The 21,283-nt window shown below is 42.0% G+C and overlaps 1 protein-coding gene across 3 annotated transcripts in view; it reads right to left on the minus strand.

The window, feature by feature from the left end:
• Nucleotides 1–21,283, minus strand: part of ZNF827 (zinc finger protein 827) — a 120,784-nt gene that overhangs the window by 61,291 nt on the left and 38,210 nt on the right. For all 3 annotated transcript variants that reach the window (XM_056855486.1, XM_056855485.1, XM_056855484.1), the window contains exons 3-5: nucleotides 13,242–13,414; nucleotides 10,763–11,243; nucleotides 5,486–5,719 (exon numbers count right to left, since the gene is read on the minus strand). In XM_056855486.1, coding sequence (XP_056711464.1) covers nucleotides 5,486–5,719; nucleotides 10,763–11,243; nucleotides 13,242–13,414 — 888 coding nt within the window. The remainder of the gene's footprint in view (nucleotides 1–5,485; nucleotides 5,720–10,762; nucleotides 11,244–13,241; nucleotides 13,415–21,283) is intronic.

A 21,283-nucleotide genomic window follows, 5' to 3' on the forward strand; every position in this document is an offset into this window, starting at 1 on the left:
TCCGCCCCAAGCCCTGTGAAACTGCTCCATAGAGTTTCACGGGGCTCCACCTTGATTTTTGCAGGAGCAATTTCGCGCCTGCGAAAGGGGGTATTTTCTGTGTGAAAGGGCTTAGGGAGCTGACTAAAGTCAGCCCTGCTTCCAGGTACGCCCCCTTTGGTGCTTGCGTCAGCCCTTGTGGCAGAGATACGCTGCTGCCACAGCTGCTCTGACACCTGAGCATGGCACTGCTGTGCTGATCTCTGGCGCCGGTGTAAGTGGCCCTATGCTGGGGTTAGTGCCAATTTAGCTGGCGCAAGTGGCACTAACGCCAGCGCAGGGGTCACGCCAGCTCCTAAGGACATTCTGCCCCCCCCCTTGTAGATTGCTCTGTCTGTCAGTTATACATTGGCGAAATTACTCCCTTCCCCTCACTCAGACTTCTGTGAACTCTAAGGCATATGGCCAGGCAGCAAAATAATGGCCACAGCTGAAGATTTATGAGCACTGCCCCTGCCATGAATTTTTACATTCAAATTAGTTGTAATAACAATGTTAAAGAATATAGAGATTTATTTATTTATTTACAAATAAAGTTGTTTAGGCCTCTTCCCCCCCCCCCCCGTTTTTTCTGAATTAGGGTATAAGGAGATACAACTCAAAAGGGAGGGTCTAGGCAGTAGAACTGGACTGGCCAAATATGTCTAAGCATAGCCAGCAAAACTCTACTTGGAGATTCCTGACAGAAGGGACTTATCCAGAAGCACAATTATATTATGGGGTAAGGCAAAAGATAGACAGGAGACACTGAAGAAGATGATATCAATATGTGAAGCGCTAAGCACTAAATTCAGGGCAAAATGCTATGACACTGCCTTAGAAATGGCAAATCTGGGATTGAGGCCTTTGTACCGTCATTTACAGATCAAACAAAGATTAAAAGGAATGAGAAAGGAAAGACTTCCTGTACCACACAAGGCATCTGGAGTTAGAAGATAGCAGCTGAGACTTCAGAAGACTTTCAGATCCTAAGGAGAAACCCAGAAACTGGGGCACTGTTTGGTTGAAAAACCACAGCCCAAACTTTCACAGAGATTGTAGTGCAAATCAGAGTTGCTGCCAAGTATGCTGAGGCATGAACGCGCTAAAGAAACAGCATAGCAAACAGCAAAAGCCAGCATAGTGTACTTCTGGCAAAACTTGCAACCAAGTCTTAAGCGATTTAGCTAAGCTTGAACAGAACACATGTGTTTATTTAAAAGGGCTGTCCAGTGACATCTACTTCAGTATTTCTGGGAACAATGGTATTACAGGAAATAAGCTAGACAAGGCCTTTTCATTCAGAAGATATTATTCATCATCCTTATGTTCTATGCTATTTCAAATGCTTGGGAATTGAAAATAAATAACCATAAAGAATATAATAAATACAGAACTAAAGAATGAGGTTAATATCATTCCAAATGCTGGCCAGCACAGAAAGATCAACTGTGGGTTTCTTTAAGTAAATCTCCATTAATTCCTTGCTTTCAATCTTATTGATGAAACACCACCATCAGCGATTTTTACTGAATTACTTAAAACGCACACAAATAAAATAAACGGTTTGCTAATGTATTTCTAACATACATGCTTTCAGTATAGTGAGTTCAAAACTCATAAAGGAATGCGTATTTAATGTGTAGCTTCTCAACAATTTCATTTGAATAGCAATGTAAAAAAAATAGAAGAAACCATCATAGTGAGTGAGTAAATATTTCTAAGAAAAATATTACAGCCAATACAAATACATGATAGTAATACTACACATAGATCAGGAGGATCACAGACTTCGGCTGGGCCTGGTAGCTACCCACTGTCTTTAAGGATTGACTTTGTCGCTTCCTTTCTGCTCAGTCAAGTTAATTCATCCCTTTTGTACCTGATGTCTGGCTAGGGCATTCTCTGCAACTCATGACTCTAACACTATATTCCAGCACAAGTACAGCCTCACACCATTTTGAAAGAGGCAAACTCCATCTTCTGATGTCACCAGCAGCTTTTAAAAATCTATTACATTTCTGGTTGCTCCCAGATACTGCATCTGTGAGCCTGTGATGGGTATCTGTTTAAACATATCATTGGCTGTTTATGCTTGGTAATTAGCAGCACATTCCAGACTGAAGTGCCTCACATATTTTTTTGATTTCTTCACACCGAACCTTCATTCCAGAGGTTACTGTGAAGCTGGTGCATACCTGCATCACATTTCTTAAGCGTCCCTTTAATGTGACCTTTTGTATTTGCTTCGCCCCCACATCGAAGCATTCACTGAAAGAAGCATGCAGAATCCCAGCCACGGCTTAGCTATGCAAACGACTATTGCTAATGGCTATGCAAATGAAGGAAATCAGCACTGAGTGAGGAGCAGAATCAACCCTGCATAATTGGCCATTGTGCGTGTAAAGTCCCATTAAGTAGCAGCAGACTTATGGTGACCTCAGCAATGAGCTTTCCAAGCAAGTGAGAAGCAGAGGTGGTTTGCCATTGCCTTCCTCTGCACAGTCTTCCTTGCTGGTCTCCCTTCTAAGTAATAACCCTGCTTAGCTTCTGAAATCTGATGAGATCAGGCTATACCACACTGTTTCCCCTCCCAATCATATTGTTAGGATGCTTGAAAACGTTCACTAAGAATGGATTTTTTTGTTTATAACTATATACACTATAATTAATAACAGACCTCCCAATCCCCCAGAACAGAAATGCAAACACATAATATTCATGAGAATAGGAAGAAGACATGCTCTTTTCACCACAAATATTTCCATATTTATATCCAGAACAATACCCGTAAGCACATGTTCTTGATCAGAGAAAATAAATGTTATATTACCCTGCACTCTGCTAGAATTTTTTTCAAAGTCTCTATTAAACTGAACATTTTATGAAGAGTAAAGTATATTTTTTCTGAATAGCTTGAGATGCATTCAGTGCTGTCCAATCATCAGTAGTTTACTATTGCAAATATGCTATCTACGTTATGGTGCGATGGGCAAGCCTAGGGTAGCAAATAGATATAAACAGAAGTACAGATCAATAGATTGCCCATTCCACCCAAAAACCCAAAACATTTCAGGGGGGGGGGGGAACCTAAGAAAAAAATTATTCAAAAACTAGAAAAAAAAGTTACAGCGCCTTTTTCGGATGCTTGAATGTAGAGTTTGGGGCTTCCTTTATATTAATTTATACCCTGCTTTTCTCCCCAATGGGCAGCCAACAGAGTTTACAAAATTGTTCTTTTCTCCTCCATTCTATCCATTTGCCCCAAATCAAGAAATTCCGATCCCAATGCAGTCCTTATTGACATTTCCAGTATTAAACAAAACTGCTTGTCAGTCTAATTACCAATGCCAGGCATAAATGGTAATCACCACCAAGATGGAATAAAATATCAGTGTCTCATGGCATATCAAAGTTTTAAATTTAGCAACAGATGTTCAGGCTGTATGACATTCTAGCCTTTGTTTTATCTCTGTGCCAAAAATACTATTAGCCACTTTCAGAAATAGAAAACACAGATCAGAAAAGGCACTGTAATTATTGTCAGATTATGACATATGCAAAGCCATAAACCATGCATGTATGAAGTAATGCCAGTACGTGAGTAAACTGTCTTCGTCCCAACATTGTAAACTTGGGCTCATGAATATATGCCTCCAGACCAGAGAGAGACTAGGGCGTGCATGGCCTGCCAAGATGACTGCTAAGAAAAGCTTTTCCTTCACTATCCCCATCCCTCAGAATGAATAACATGGGTTCCCCGAGCCCATCACAATGGCAGGAAAGACTTAGTAAATAGAGGTGTGTTGTTAGAAGGGGGTTTGTTTCTATAAAAAGTACTCTTCAAATGTGGCCACAGCTTGAAAAACTCATAGAAAGGACTTCTAGAGGCCAAGGAGGAAAAACCTTCCCACAGCACATGTGCTGTCACTATATCTGATGCAACAGCTAAGAGGCAGAGCTACCACCTCCCATGAATTCTCTTAATTTGTGCAGGAAGGGAGGAAGAACAGTGGTATGGATGATACATGAAACACACGAAAAATATCAGCTGTGATCCTGGTTTTTTATGGTTTTTAGGTTCATACTATGGCTCACTTTCTAGAATGTATATTCACACCTCAAGCCTAAAAGCTTACTGACTAGGGTTGTGCATATCGATAAACCCGAAAGATAATTAAAAAACATTTTGGTAAATTTCGGGTTTACTGAATTCCAAAACCTGGGGGGAAAGCCAAAGCCGAATTGGCCATTCCCCCCAAAAATGGGTAATTATTTTCCATTAGCCAACTTTCATAGGACTGCGTCTATGTAGCAAAAGTCAGCTAATGGAAAATTCCCACAATAGGAAACAAAGGGGATTTTTTGCGAAGCTCCTGTGGGGGCATTTTTGGGGGGTTGAGGTCCCAAATTTTCAGGGTACCTTTCAGGGACTTTCCTTGCACGAACCCCAAAGTTTGGTGAAGATTGGGTCAGGGGTCTGGTATTATGGGCTCTGTAGAGGTTGCCTCCTCCCTCCTCCATAGACAAGCATTAGCCCATTAGCGAATAGAGAATCTCTTACCTTCCAATGCTTGTCTATGGAGGTGGGAGGGGGTGACCTCTTCCAGAACCCATAACTTCGGACCCCCTGACCCTATCTTCACCACGTTTGGTGGTTCTTGCAAGGAGAGTTCCTGCAAGCTAGCAGGAGTTCCTGCCACCAGCAGGTTTGGTGGCACTACCTCAAAAATGCCCCCCAAGGGCTGAATTTTTTCGGGAAACCCAAAAATAAACCGAATTCCCATATTTACCGGCATGGAAATTCAGCTTATTTCAGGTTTCCCGAAAATGTTAACGAATGTTTTTTGCACACCCCTATTACTGACCTCTCCTTCCAAGGTTACTTCAATCACTGAAAATATCTTAAAAATAAGAAACGTAAGACACATTACTAAAGAATCATCCTGAAGTCAATACCATCAAGGTTCAAATGCCCACTCTGCCAGGGATGCTTGCTGGGTGATATGGGGCCAGACACGCACTCACAACCTAACCAATCTCACAGGGTTGTCATGAGGATAAAATGGAGAAGAGGAGAATAATATAAGTTTCTTTGGGTCCCCATGGGAAGAAAACGGGTAAAATGAAGTAAATAAAAACAAAGAATATTTTAAAGCCCACAAATGCAATATTTACGGCTGAATGCTACAGCATCACAAATTGAATGCAACAGTGCATATGTGACGGGTGGGGATAATGTCTCCTTGATTTCCTAGAGCTTCCAAAAGAGTCCTGGCTGTTGACGAGGTCTATACAGTCTCAAGCTTATGTGGAGGGAACGTTTACAGTCCTACTGCAATTATATACTGGAGTTCTGGCAACTTCTTAGTAGTAAATAACAAATGATATGAAGCAGAGATCAACTTCTCACCTATCAGTGACAGAATAAAGATGAATGTAAAAACAAGATGCTGAATATAACTACCTGACAGTTTCATGAGAAGTTCAGAAGCTGCTTTGACTGACATGTCTTGTCGTAATACATTTGCTGGCACTTCCAGTGGTTTGAGATTCTCCTCAGGGATGCTTGGGACAGAAGTTTCAGGTTCGTGGCTGAAAACATAGCCGGGCTTAGGCAAAGCGGAGCTTGTATTTTCTTCATCCTTAGGTTCTTCTTTCACTTTAAATATAGGAGTCAAAGGTTCTTTTTGATTTGCAGCTGTTAAGAGAAGGGGGAAAAGATTTAATAAAATCAGTCATGTATGGTCAGATAGCAAAAGCCAACTTGGCCAGCCATTATGGAAGGCATGGGATAATGAGGAAAAAAATAATTGGGAAGAAGTTAAGGGACGTGTGCCATCATTTTACAAAAGAATATCTGCAAGCAAAAAAGAATCTATCATACAAATCACAGAATTAGCATACTCAGATTTCAATGGGTCATAAAAGACAGCTCAAATATACATAATTACTGTGATGTTTTTAATTGTTTTTTTCATTTCTAGTAATTAAAAAATAATTTTCGTTTGCACAAAACTTTGAAATTTTCTGATGAAAAGAAGGGGGGAAATTCTGTTAAGTGAGAAACTAGGGCCAGATAGGAAAAAAGCTTAAAGACAGTATAACAAATGTAAACAGGAAGAAAAGAAGAAGAAGAAAAAATATGAAAAGTGTTTTTAACGTTGCAGACCAGTAGTTGTGCTAGGACTTTTGTGGGACCTGAAATAGTGACATCATCAATCAGAGCTCTTTCTGGCCCTGCATTCCCATGCCCACAGCAGGTGTTCTAGTCTGAATTTGCAAAAACTGCTGCTCAGGGAACTCACTGTGAGGTGGGTGTGGGAAGCTTCTGGCCTCACATGTCTTGCTACCCCCTCTCTGAGGAGAAGCACCACTGCCTCTCCTTCAGGCGTGGCCAGAAGGGACTAGGGCTGCCTGGGGTGGCAGTGGAGTCAAGACCTATAAGGACTCTGTCTCAAACTAGTAGGTTGCCTACTGTAACCTGCTGCCCTCAAACCCTTTCGGCCCACCATCCTATTTCTCAGCTGAAATTCATGTGCCTGGAAGTAAGGCGAGGGTGGGGGGGGGGAGGTCAGCCTCAAATTGCAACTAGGAGATGGAAGGGCACGCTAGAAGCAAGAAGAATCTCAAAGCAGCTTTGGCTTCAAATTAGATACTCGGGTATGGTAGTTATAAAAGCGAAACACTGAATATAAACTATTGCTCACAAATGTCTTTTCAGATCAAATATATTACACACAGCATTCACTTCTAACACATTCCTAAGTGTGTGCGTGGAAAGCAAAACTAGTGATGTTGCATACTGGCATTTCTAAAGTAGCCTTATCTTTGTCCCTTAATTACACCTAAGAAAAATTAAAACTATATACCACAAATACAGTGCAGCTGAGTACAACTCCTGTCAAACTCCTCTTTTTATTTACCAGAACACCAAACTCTTCATGGATATCGGTTCTTGTAGGCTATCCGGGCTGTGTGACAGTGGTCTTGGTATTTTCTTTCCTGACGTTTCGCCAGAAGCTGTGGCAGGCATCTTCAGAGGAGTAACACTGAAGGACAGTGTCTCTCAGACACTGTCCTTCAGTGTTACTCCTCTGAAGATGTTACTCCTTCAGTGTTACTCCTCTGAAGATGCCTGCCACAGCTGCTGGCGAAACGTCAGGAAAGAAAATACCAAGACCATGGTCACACAGCCCGGATAGCCTACAAGAACCGATGAACTCTGACCGTGAAAGCCTTTGACAATATCTTCATGGATAGATGGTGTGTTTTTTCAGAACTCAAAGTTGCCTACCCTTGTATTGGATCTTTGTCAGGCTTTGAGTCTATAGAGGTAATTTATTTCATAGAATAATTGAGGGGACTTGCCCATCCAATAGACTCCTTGGTTACTGCCTGCAAGGGGAGTAAAAGCAGATTGTACTAATCTAACATATAGCCCTGGCATTTCCCCCTTTTTCATCTTTCATTGCCCCTTCAATTTTCTTCATTTTCAGAGTAGCCTGCAGTACATCTATCATGGCCCCCAAAAAACAACACACACAACAACAACTGGGGGAAGTGGAGACGAAGGGAGTTTTAATTTTCTAGAAAAAAGAGAATTATCCTCATGCTCCCCGCTCTGTTTTAGTACATATTTTAATAAATGGAGATGTTTTCTGAAAATGTTGCTAGTAAATTTATAGGAAGCTACTAAATAAAACATCATCACTTTGTGGGCCAGAACTTCATAAGCATCACAGCACTGGTCAAATGTACAAGTCAACATGCTATTTTGAATACACATCTCACTGATCAATGGGTTTAATTTCTTCTTTTAACATATTTTCCCTTGTGTGGCACAGACGTATCTACCAAGTTTACATTTTCATCTTAGAGATATATCTCACTCCTTCAGTGACTTTATAACACGTTGCTAGGTAACAGTGCACACAAGCCAGGTTTCACAACCTTTACTTAAACCACTATGAAATCAGCACATCGGCCTGTTTGCATAAAAAATGACCATTTGTGTTCTTAGCATTCCTGCGTGCGAAAAATTAATGAGTTATTTGTCAATTGTAAATATAGACGGACAACAGGAATGATGGTACATTCAGTTTTCAGGGGGGCCCTTCCCTCAAAACATATGTTTTTGCCTCTGTTTTGGCCATAATGGGCTTTAACATTAATTCATTAAAGGTAAAGGTCCCCTGTGCAAGCACCAGGTCATTCCTGACCCATGGGGGTGACGTCACATCCTGACCTTTACTAGGCAGACTTTGTTTACAGGGTAGTTTGCCAGTGCATTCCTCAGTCATCTTCCCTTTACCCCCAGCAAGCTGGGTACTCATTTTACCAACCTCGGAAGGATGGAAGGCTGAGTCAAACTTAAGCCGGCTACTTGAAACCAACTTCCGTTGGGATCGAACTCAGGTTGTGAGTAGAGCTTGGACTGCAGTACTGCAACTTTACCACTCTGCGCCACGGGGCTCTTAATTCATTAAAGACAAAGCCTAAATTTACTGAGTGAATGAACATTAACAGGATTCTTGTAGGTTATCCGGGCTGTGTGACCGTGGTCTAGAGACACTGTCCTTCAGTGTTACTCCTCTGAAGATGCCTGCCACAGCTGCTGGCGAAACGTCAGGAAAGAAAATACCAAGACCACGGTCACACAGCCTGGGTAACCTACAAGAACAAGGAACTCTGACCGTGAAAGCCTTCAACAATATTATTAACAGGATTGGATTTGAAAAAATGTCAGAATCCCAGGTAGAAATAATTATTTCCCAGATTAGTAACTGCTAAACAGGAGGAAAAATACCAAGATGCTCTGGTTCTGATTCTAATCAATCTATCAACTACTTTCATAAGCATATTTAGAAATCTGGTAGAAATAACTTGCTATCCATCCTTTTAGCTGCCTCAAAACTGCATTAATTCAGATTCTTTTCTTGACAATTTCCCTGTATAAAATTTCTTTCTGTTCTTGTATTTGCATATTACAGTTTTTACAGTTCCTACGAAGTAGAGCGATTTAGGGCAGATGAAGACAATAAGCTGATCCAAAAGGCATGACTAACATATCACTAAGCAAAGAGTCATTAAGGCACCGCTGATCCTCTGGCTCACCTGCCAATGACGGCATTTACTGAAATGCAACTCACATTCCACTTAAAGGAAGTTGGTGACCAATTAATCTCCATTTAAAAGGCCATTGTCACTCTCCAGAGAGTGAAGTGCCATTTGTTAATTATGCTGGGGACTGTCAATGCCATGTAGGATAGACCAGCTTTGCTTCCACGTTTCTGATCCTCTTCAAGTTTAAAACTTCTCGGAAAAGTTTAATAATAACCATCCTAATTCTGCTACACTAACACTGAAACGGAAAATGAAGTTTGTTCTTTCCAGGTGTGTATTATCTAGGGTTGCCAACTGCTCAGGGAAAAAACATCCTGATCCATTAGCAGAATTGTAATGAGATGTTATTTACCAGGTGATATTATTTATCTCTATGCCATGAAAAGCTTCAGCTGCCTGTTTTCACATATTAAAACCTTGTTAAAGGGCCAGGACATTTTTCTTCAAGTTTGTTGGCCCCCTTTAGTATTATCAAGCTTTGCATTCTAAGAGAGACTGGGGGTGGTGGAACTAAATATATTGGAGGGGAAATTTTAGTTTTTAAATTGTGTTCTGGATGCAAAGCTATAAATTATAATAATAAAAATGTATCATGAATCTTAGAGCCCGCAGCCCTTCCTCTGTTCTCAATGGGGCAGCAGGCAGAGATGCAAAATACCCTACCCACCAGTGTACAGGAACGGCATGATCCCCAAGCTGACACCATGCCAAACTGGAACATACTGCAACTGTGAATCCCACTTGTGATTTTCTTGTCTGCTGTTGTGATCCACATGACGTTTACACATCAGTGCAGCTGCACAACAATAGCTTAATAGACAGATCAGGTCTAACAAATCAGAAGTGGGAGTTCTCTGTGAAGAATTAATGTGGTCACTGCCCCCTGTCTTCTGTAGCCTGCTTTGCCACCCAAAAAGGATTGGGGGACCCTTGGGAGCAGTGCTGGATACACTGCAGGGGGCTCCATCTTGAGTGAAATACATAGAAATCGCAAATCCCCTATGCAGAAGTGCCTTTTGTTCACACAAGACACAAACACACACAGGCTGGATTCAAAGAGGTGTGTGTGTGTGTGAAAATATATATCTGTAGAGTGAACATTGTCCAAGTACTATTATTCATTGCCACTAATCAGGCTCTTGTCCATTATTGAAGTGACCCAAAGTTTGTCTTCACTCTAACAGCCCATTCCTGAGCCCTTCAGAGGCTTTTTAATTTTTAAATGGGGCATTTTGCCCCCATTGAGAACAGCGAGGCTGCACCAGCAAAAAAGCAGGCGCAGCAACGCCGTTCTCCCCACCAGCGTGCCAGGCTGAAAGGGGACAGGAAGCTGCCTACTGGCAGCTCCTGCCACCGGCATGCCCTGGGAAAACCCCCTGGGACGCCGCTGGAAGGCCCAGGAGACTGGACCCGGGTCCCCCCAGCAGTGTCCAAGCCCACCTGGACGGTGTAAGTGGGACGGCAACCGGCACAGCTCCTTTTTGACCTCCAAAGGACTTTCGTCCTTTGAGGTCAGGAATGGGCTGTAAAACACTATAAGATTACAGTTTTTTACAATATGAGTTATGCACACTAAGAGGCATGATGTCAGGAGGAAAAGGAGCTGCTGCCCATTTACCTGAGAGCTTCATGAGAAAATCGGATGCCATTTTGACAGAGATGTCCTGGCTGAAAAGTGCTGACGCTGTATTGGTCACAAAGTCAATGGAGTCTTTTAGCTTTGTATTGTTGGCAATTCTGTCAACAACACTGAGAGCAAATGATGGTGAGGAGGTGCTGTTATCATCTTTGGGCTCTTCTTTTACCAGCAGAGGTGGGATGGCAACACCTGTCTGTCCGGCTTTCTCAGGTGTTCTCGATGCAGCAGCAGTCCCTGCATGGTCAGCTGCTCCTTCCATCTGCTGTCCCATTCTGGAGTCATCATTTAGCTGCGGTGACACCTTGACATCCGTTTCTTGGATCTCTTCCTTCACTTTGGCTTCTGTCCTCAGGAAGTGTTGATGGCAACGCATGTGGAGTTTCAGGCTGAAGTGGCGAGAGGAGGTAAATGGGCAAAGCTGGCACTGAAAGGTCTCTCCACGATCCTGGTGTTGGTGAACCTGGTTCAGTTGTCAACAATGTAAAAAAAATACTACTTTTAGACAAATGGAAGAAGAAGAAGAGTTGGTTTTTAAATGCCGACTTTCTCTACCATTTAAGGAAGAGTCAAACCAGCTTACAATCACCTTCCCCTTCTCCTCCCCACAACAGACACCCTGTGAGGTAGGCAAGGCTGAGAGAGTCTGACTAGCCCAAGGTCACCCAGCTGGCTTCATGTGGAGGAGTGGGGAAACAAATCCAGTTCACCAGATTAATCTCCACCAATCTTGTGGAGGAATAGGGAATCAAACTCAGTTCTCCAAATCAGAGTCCATTGCTCCAAACCACCGCTCTTAACCACTACACCACACTGATCCAGCATCCTTACAGGAATAATTTCAACGTTAACTTTGCTATGGAATAAGCCCAGGGAATCCTTGGACTGGCCCTTCACCTAGTTTATTTGTTTTGGAACCCTGGTTTGTAGGGAACAAGGAAAATTATAGTTTGTGGTTTGGATGTAACAACCAAGTGCTCTGCTTCCTGCAAATCTGGAATTCTTTCGTTCGATTGCTGTCCACATAACACCCTTTATTGCGACCAGCTACCACGACACAAAAGTGTGCGCAAGCCATTTGACTTCCATGTCTGAAAGGAGGAGAAGAGGGAGTGCACATTCCCAGGGATTCCCCAAGCTTGCTCACATTTCAGCTAAAATTAAGCCACAGAATTCTTTGAGCCTTCACATCTCAAAGACCTGATCAGAAGAGGTCCAGTATTATGAGCTCAAAATGGCTCTCTTATTTATACATGACAATTTAATGGTTAACATTATTTCACAATAAGGATCTTCATTTAGAGGTCACTTGCTAAGAGTCACAACACTATTCAACATCACACTACAAAGTACACTGTTTCTCAACTCAATTCCAAAAGCAAAATTCCCCCCCCCATAAAGTTTCTATCTTTATTCCAATGGATCAATACATACAACCTAGCCTGAATATCTATCAGTGATTACAACACAAACATTAATACTAAGCACGTTAACTTCTAAATAAATCTGTTGATCTCGGAATAGTCATGTTTTCAATTTATAGTCCTGATCATCTCTAAAATGTGTAGCTATCAACTACATGTTACAGCCTTGGGTAGGGGCATGAAACACCACAGAGCTAGCATTTTTGTCAACACCCCATGGAAATCTAAGATCTGCTCTGGCTCTAAGATATCACAGACAATATAAAGTAGAATGTGAAGTCCATCACTGTAAATTGCTGAGTTGCACAGGGTCTAGAGCATAACCATGATTAGTAATGGGATAGTATCTTTTTCCAAAGGGAGACTGCATGATGTTGCTGCAGGCTTTTGTTTTCCCTTGCCACATGTGGCTAATATAGAGGCGATCTCAGTTTCTTTTAGTCACTGTGTGCCTTGTATTGTACATGTCTCTGGAGTGCCTCCATCCTGGCTGCTTTCTCTTTGCAAGTACACTGTATTATGGACAACTACATTTTCGTCCTTATAAAGCACGTTAACCACAGACTGGCAGCTGCTTGTACTAGACTGACCATGCGATCCTAAGCAGAGTTGCACCCTTCTAAGTCCATTGACTTCGATGGATCTAGAAGGGTGTAACTTTGTTTAGGACTGCACGGTAAGGCTGTGATCCAGAAGAGCTATGCACAGTCAAACTTCTCATGTTTATTTGGGCACAGACGCCACATCCCACTGAACCACTTTCTGGGCAGTATAGGGAGACGGGAACTACAGGCAACCTCTGGTATGCAGGCTAACGGATTCACTGGACTGTGGCCAAAATGTGGCAAGAATTTGCTGCAGGCATCACTAAGGCTATTGCTTTTACTGGCCAACTCTTCTGCTGGTCAAAATGAATTCGCAGCACTTTTACACATGCTACAGAAAACCACGCTGGATTTTATTAGGAGCAGGTTTTAAACTTTCAACAGCAGCTTTATGGACTAGATTTCTTCACTGCCAGAACCAAGTGACCTTACCTTCATGTGTGATTTGAGATTGTCCTTGCGTGCACAGCGAAATGGACACAAAGGGCACTGATGACTTTTTAAGCCTGTATGAATCACCATGTGTCGCTTCCAGTAGCTCTTCCTTTTTATAACCAGGCCACAGATTGGGCACTGGAAAGGTTTCCCACCTTCTTCTTCTGAGGCTTAGAATAAAAGGCAAGAAAAGAAAGAAAACTCCATTAAAACTCCATTCAGTGCTTTTCCTCCTCTAATCTATCAGCTTCAGTGTTTCTTCCACAGGAACACGCTCTCGTCAAATTCCTTCAATGTCTGAATTATTCTCTTTTTAAGTGCAGAATTTTTAGCAAATAGAACCCTTATTGCTTCCCCTTCCTTCCCTCAAATGGGTAACCTACGAATGAAAGTGATGATGAAGATATATATCAGAGTCCCATTCTTACTGTGGACAACCAGCAGAGGATGCTACTGTGCTTTTTCCTAGGCACATAAATACCATCTTGCTGGTAATTTCCCTGCTGTTTGACCTATGAAATATAGAGAAAGCGCTCACCGCTTGCTTACTTGCTTTCTGCTTAGCAGCTGAAATATGCCTGGAAAAGTTACATGATTACGTACACAGTAATCCACAGCTCTTGACCCAAAGCCATGCTAGAATTATGAACATGACAAACCCAGCAATGCAAGTTTTTGAAGTCCCCGCTGTTGAGATTGTTCTGACTCAAAGAAACCGCCGACGACATCTCAGATTCAGATGAATCTTTGGGGTCATTATTCAGTTGTTCTTCAGCGCTGCTCCTCAGTTTGATAGTACATTAAGTCTAATGTAAGAGGTTTAATGCAGGGCTCCATTTGAGCCAAAGGCAGCTCTAAAACTCTGTTTTCAGCGTGAGTGATCAGAGAACGCTGAGTGCACTTAAGAACCACTGGTTTCAGTGAACAATCTGAATGTGGCTCCTCCTGCTAAAGAAAGACAATCTTCTATTCTGTTCTGATAGTTTTCTATTCCTATTTCATGGATATATTCTGGATATAGAATAAAAACCACTCATTGCAGACTAGGAACACCCCTTCCGTGGTCATAAGACTGTTCAGAAGACCTGGCTTCCAAAGAGGAAAAAAACTGTTTGAGCAGCACTTAATTCCAGCCACGTGGATTTCTGGAAACACGTTTAACCGTTATGACCTGCGAATAATGTTCTTTGCATCTGTGGCCTAACTAGAGAGAACATGTACAGAGCATATTAAGCCAATGCCAGCGCACAGAATTAAGAAGCTGGTTCAAAGGTCATAGCATCTAGGCAGGCTTGTCCCCCAACACCTGACAGCTTAGAAATACAGTTGTCGGTCATGACTGAAATACATGTTCCCAAGGCAAGGTAAAAGTTGTTGAGAATTTATCATTTTAGTGGATAATCATTAGATTAAGTCTTAGCTGCTAAGAAGGAGAGAGGATTCTGCCCGCCGAGTTGATACAATCAACCATCTGACATTAGACTGCAAATTCCTACACCTGTTATGAAGAAGTTTACAGTGTCACTGTGGATACGGAAGACATTTCCATGACTGCTGAAAGGGTATCTGATTATTTTCAAAACTGCAGAAGTCGGCAGCACATTTCTCATGATATTTGGGGATTACTTTCAGAAAATTACAGATCCCTTCCAAATGTATTAGTCAGCGACTGTATTTTCTGTCTCGAATAATCCAAGTGTCAATACTTTCTGTGAATGGGAATACAGTGATAAAGCTGGTGTGATAATTTCCTGCTGCTGTAAAGACACAGGCTTAATTCACTTGGCTGCAGGAATCTTACTAGAAAGATTGTATATACTTAACCATGCTTAAATGGCTTGGGACTAGTGGTCTATATGGTCCTGCCTGAGCACTGCATTCTGCATCTCAGGCCATTATTTGTGTCATCCCCCTGCCCCCCCCCCCCAGTTCAGAGGTGAGGCTGGCGATACTATAAAGCAGAGATACTCAGTGGTTTGGGGGCCATTTCTGGCTCTTCGACATGCCACCTGTGGCTCGTCTGAGCACTGTTCCCCAATTTGGCACCTGCTGCATATTTCAGGAAAGTAGGCAAGGCCTTCACCCCACAGGGCTTGGGGTTGGATCCTACCTTGAAACAAATAAGCTACGAGCCTCCCTGAAGTGCAGGCCTCATGCCAGCAATGGAAGTAAATCTGGATCTTTTGGTTGAGAGTAATTGTGAATGTGGTTCTCTGAGAGCTGTAGAATGGGTACCTCTGCAATAAAGGACAGGGCCTTTTCAGTGCCCCACTGTTGTGGAATGCCTTCCATCTCTCTTTGCACTTAGTGCCTGATAAACATGTCAGGCCAAGGCTTTTTAGTTTCAGCTTGTGTGTGAGGTAAGTGCCATCAAGTCACAGACGACTTATGGCAACCCCAGCAAGGGGCTTTCAAGGCAAATGAGAAGCAGAGGTGGTTTGCCACTGCCTTCCTCTGCAGAGTCTTCCTTGGTGGTCTCCCTTCTAAGTACCGACCCTGCTTAGCTTCCGAGATCTGATGAGATCGGGCTATACCATGCTGCCTTCCCTCCCAGTTTCAGCCTACTTGCGGTTAATATTGTTGATTGCTTCCTCCTGTTGGTGATTATAATTTTTTGTTGTTGTCTTCTGCTCTTTGCCGTAAGCTGTTGCTGTCGGTTCAGCTGTTTGAGTGGTTTTAGCTATTTTCTAGTTTGTAGCTGATTTTATATTCTTGCTGGCTGTTTAGGGGATTATGGGAGCTATCCTAAGAAGGTCTACTCAGAAGTCAGTCCGATTGTATTTAGTGGGGTTTACTCCCAGGAAAATGTTCTTAATGATTGCAACCTATGTTGTTTGTACATTTTAACTGTCTCTTGCACAATGTGATGAGAAGTGGTATACGAATATTCTAAAATAAATAAGCATATAGATATATACATTGTGGGAGGGAAGGCAGCATGGTACAGCCCGATCTCGTCAGAACTCGGAAGCTAAGCAGGGTCAGCCCTGGTTAGTATTTGGATGGGAGACCACCAAGGAATACCAGGGTTGCTATGCAGAGGAAGGCACTGGCAAACCACCTCTGTTAGTCTCTTGCCATGAAAATCCCATAAGGAGTCGCCATAAGTTGGCTGCGACTTGGCGGCACTTTACACACACACATATACATTGTACACCAGGGTGTTCTGTACCTCCCAAAACAGCAACCTTGGGTATTGTGGGAAAGCAGGATATAAATACTTTAAATAAATAACTTTCCCATATTATGTAAATTAAACAAATTTCCTCAACTTACTGTCTTGGTGCCTAAGATTTAAAATAGCCCTAAAAGTGCACAGTCAAAGCCTAGAGGTGTAGAAACGCAGCTTTTTAAACAACTCAGCAGACGTTCACAGGTCTATACCATAATTCTGTGGTCTATACCAAACATACTGCATATATGCACAGCCCTGCATATTAGCTTAATCAACCAGACAGAAAGTGATTAAAAGTTCCTACGTTGTTGTTGTTTTAATTATATAATGTTTCTCCACCACTGTGTTTGGGGAATAATATCAATCTCGAATTCTTTGTTTCTTACTTTTAAATGCAGAAAAAAATATTTCTTCATGCCTTCTGCCACATTCATCTATACGCTGGAAAACCCTCCCACTCTCTATTCACTGGGACACCTGCTACTAGTAAAAATGGATACTAGTTATGATGCACACCTATTCTCTCCAGGATTAGAGGAGCATGCCGAATATATTAGATGCTGTGAAACACAGGCATGATGGTGCTGCTGCAGTTGTCTTGTTTGTGGGCTTCCTAGAGGCACCTGGTTGGCCACTGTGTGAACAGACTGCTGGACTTGATGGGCCTTGTTCTGATCCAGCATGGTTTTTCTTAGTTCTTGTGTTCTATTGCCTAGCCTCACTTTGCCTCCACCTCCACTGCTATCGGAATCTCTCCTATCTGCTCCCACTATTCATTGTCAGTACGTTAACTCCCCTTCAGTGTTGTCCTGTCCATTCAACGCAGATTGAAAGCTATTTGGCCAGGGGACGACATCATTCCTGTACACAGCCCACTACCCAGCACACATTGCTGGAGAGAAATAAATCCTGACCAATATTAGAAGAGGGTTTTCTAATTACAGGTGAATTCTAGTTGGATCAGTCCAGATAATACAAATGCAAACAGCAAAACTATGATATAAGCATGCTAAGGAAAATCCATATGCTCAGCGCACTTTAGTTTCTCCCTATAGCAGGATAGCCAAATAAAAATTCAGGATTAAGACCCAAGTACACTTTACTCAGGAGTAATCCTAAATACACTTTCCTGGGAGTAAACCCATTAAATAGACCCCAGTAGGATTCTGAATACACCTGCTTGGGAGCACTCTCTTAGAAGGCAATCTTAAACAGGTCTACTCAAACTAAATCTCACCAAGTTCAATAGGACTTACTCCTGGGTAAGCAAGCTTAGGACTGCAACCTTAGTCCTTCATTGGGTTTTACTACTGAGTAAACATGCAACAGGATCTGGCTGCACAATCACAATGTATGTTTTAAAGAAACAGGGTTTCAGGCAGTTTATTCTAATCATACAGTTTAAAAGTATGCACCAAAGGTTCTCTGATGACAGAAAGATAACTGATTGTTAGAAGGTGGCATCTCTTTCTCTGCACCATTTCCAGCTTCTAAATGAGATTAAAACACTGCTTTCCCCATAAGCAAATACTGTAAATGCCAGAGAAATGTAATGTGCTTGCCAATGGGAGGTTCCATCCAATTACTTGCTGTAGGGCAAGTGGCCTACGAGACAAATTTTACCTCATACCTCAGCTTAACTATGAGGAAAATGTTTCAGTATCCAAAGGCATGTATTTCACCCACTATTAAACTGTGAAAGATATATTACTGTATATATTCAGAATCAATTCTTTGTATTACTCAGATTCTGTTACATCTGAAATTAGAGAAACAAAACCCAGACTTTTATCATATCCAACCAAAAGTTTAGAAAGGAAGTATAAATGGTAGACAAAACAATACTGGAAAAAGAGATTCTGGCTGTGATGCACAGGAAAAGTCTTTTGAAAGCAGTAAATGTTCCTTATTTTTGACACAAAAGGTATCTTCCATCATTAAATTGGTTCATAAGAACATTGCAGGAAAAGGTCTAATGAGTGATCCTCCTTGATCCCTTTCGCTGCCATGCAAGGTGGAATTTATTTGGCCTTGTTAAACCTGACCAGCACCATGTGAGCCTTAAACAGAGAGCTGTCTATAACATGGTTATTGACACCCCAGAATAGTTTATATGAAATTTCAATATTTGTAGATTAATTCACCAGTAGCTTACACTTTTGACACAGAAGATTCTGTGAGCTCCACATTGCCTCTATCCATGCTTGCCAGTCCTGGTTTCTAGTTCCACTGCTCTGAGCTAGCACTAGAACCAGGAATGCTAAAAAGTACCATGGGCTCCTGCACAAATATTCTCTCTGGGCTGCCAAATATCATAACAAAACAAATTACCTGGCTTGGTGTTACCATCAACCTTATAATAATAAAATGATCCACATGGATATATGTCTGTCCATTAGAGTTACCAGGAAGTGTCATGGGGAGGGGGGGTACAACACTGGCTGCATCACATCATTTGCAGTAATAATAAAAAACAACAACCCTGAAGCACCATAAGTAGCTCTAGGAATCGGCAGAAACTCCATAGTAAAGCCATAGAGTTTCTGGCGATGCCTAGAGCTACCCTTTGTCACTTTGTTTTGTTTTTACTGCAAGTGATGCAACACTGCAGCTAGCATTGCAGGTTCAAAAAAACTAAATTTTGTTTTAAATTTTCTCCCTCAGCCGCTCTGAGCAGCAGCGGACAATGGTACCAGAGGGTGGGGGTTTCTGCCGCTCTGACCGGACACCTGGCAGACCCCATCCATCCATCCATCCATGGTAGTCCTAACTCATCAGAAAATAAAGCTAAGAGTGTCAAAATTGACCAACAGCTTCAGGATGATCATGGGAGTTCCAGTACTAAAAAATAAAGGGAATCAGAATAGCTAATATTATCTCCACAGAGCAGCAGTAAAAGTAAAATATATTAAAATGAATTTGCTGAATGCAGCATGATTCTAGCTTCAAAGGCCTTCAAGCTGACTTAAGCCCCCTGAGTTTTGTACCTGTTCCTTCCAGTGGTGGCCCCAACTAGCACCATAATGAACAATGTGACTCTACAAAAGTATATAGCTTTGAAGGTATAAAGAAAGGCTTGTGTTAATGCAACTATAACAAAACCTTATATGATACACATGGGCCAGAACAGTTAAAATCCCACCAGAGAGGGGAATTCAGGGCAGGCCTGGGTAGGCCCAGCCTCCCTGGTTTTTATTAACTTGGCGTCTCCTGTAATCTTTTACCTGTGTTGGATTAAGAGAAAACCACAAAAATATTTAAACAGTCTTCAGAGTTGGAGCAATGTTAACTCTTCCCATACTTTCATTTTGTGCTTGTGGCTCAGTGTGGCATATTGTACTGGTCTGCACTATGGCATATAGCGGTGGCGGCACATCATCTGCGACAGCCTGCCTTCTTCTTGAGTTAGAATTCCACCCCTATCTTATTATACACGCTCAGAACAATATAGCAGGTGTGTAGGGTTGCTAAAATACTATTAGGTTATAATGAGTCGTCTCCAGTCCTGCCTCCACCATTTCCTGTCTTACTTTCATTTTTTCTCTTCTGTACTGAGCTTAATATGCATTCTATAGACTTTGGAAGCAGGGTGAGAAGAACGGCGCCCCGCTGGTGCTTCTTTTCTTGCTGATTCTATGGAACACGCAAAGCGGGCCTCAGAGGATAAGTGGAGTAACGACAGTGGTGAGAGAAGCTAATTAATCATGTAATGGAGAACAGAGTAGCCTCTCTTTACCTACCCGTACAGTATATAAGAAATGCTGCCAATATATTTCTTGAGGGAAATCCCATTTATCTTATTGGCAACTGGGCAGGGCCCATGCCTAAATGAGCAAGAGGCCTACAAAAATAACATACAAAACTTCACAAAATGCAATATGTTATGTTCAGAGCACCATAAAACCGGTTATGAGAAGAATCAAAGGAATGTGTGAGATTTATTTTCATAGCAAATATACATCAGCTTCCATATTAAGCACAATTTCTTACAGCTTTCTGTTACTCAAAGGATGCATAACAGTGACCTCTTTCTGCAAGCTCTTGGTCTTTGCAGCACAGGCACACACTGAGCGCGCCACATATTTCAAAAACAATTATCCTCCTCAAAAAGCTAGAGGATTTTAATTCATCTCGTTATCATCCAACTAATTATTGTCAAGCCAAAAAGGAAAATAAAGGAGTCCAATGACATTTCCGGGTAGGATATTTCCAGAAGAGCACCAATTATGTCTTTTAAACAAGGCTTAATTTTAATCTGGTGTTTCACAGAAGCCTACTATGACAAGAAAAATTCTCCCTACCTACTTTTCTCTTATTAAAATGGTTGTCTTTATTTTATTATAATATTTGTCTCCCACCTTTTCTACCCTAAAGGGCCAAAGTGACTTTAATGTGATAGTGTAAACAGTGTGGTGCAAATTTGCACACAAGATAATAGTTTCTCTGAGGAAAAGACAACAGATTTTGCTTCTGTCTTCCAGAAGAGGACAAGAAAGGATGTTTCTTCTAGGAAGTTACCATGGGGTGGTTTGGGAGACGGGGAAGGAGTTTGCCCACTCGTTTCATATCCGTTTTGCTTATTAAACAATTTCTTTGTTTCATTATATCTAGCCTGCCATATTTTGTTACTCCTCCTTACTTGTGGTGCATGTTACAGATGGTATTGGCTAGTCTAGGCATGGTTTGGAGAATTCAAAGGGTTCCAGATTTACCTGGACCCCCAAGTTGTCAGTGCCGGGCAGGAGGAGAGCAAAGCAGGCGGCTTGCAAGAGGCAGGGCAATCAAATGACCCCTTCTCTGCAAAGGGGCCAATGGGAGGAGGGGGCTCTGGGAGGGGAGGGGCTGGCAAGGAATGGACCAGAGG

This window comes from Euleptes europaea, chromosome 9, assembly GCF_029931775.1.
Source record: "Euleptes europaea isolate rEulEur1 chromosome 9, rEulEur1.hap1, whole genome shotgun sequence".
NCBI classification, from domain to species: domain Eukaryota; kingdom Metazoa; phylum Chordata; class Lepidosauria; order Squamata; family Sphaerodactylidae; genus Euleptes; species Euleptes europaea.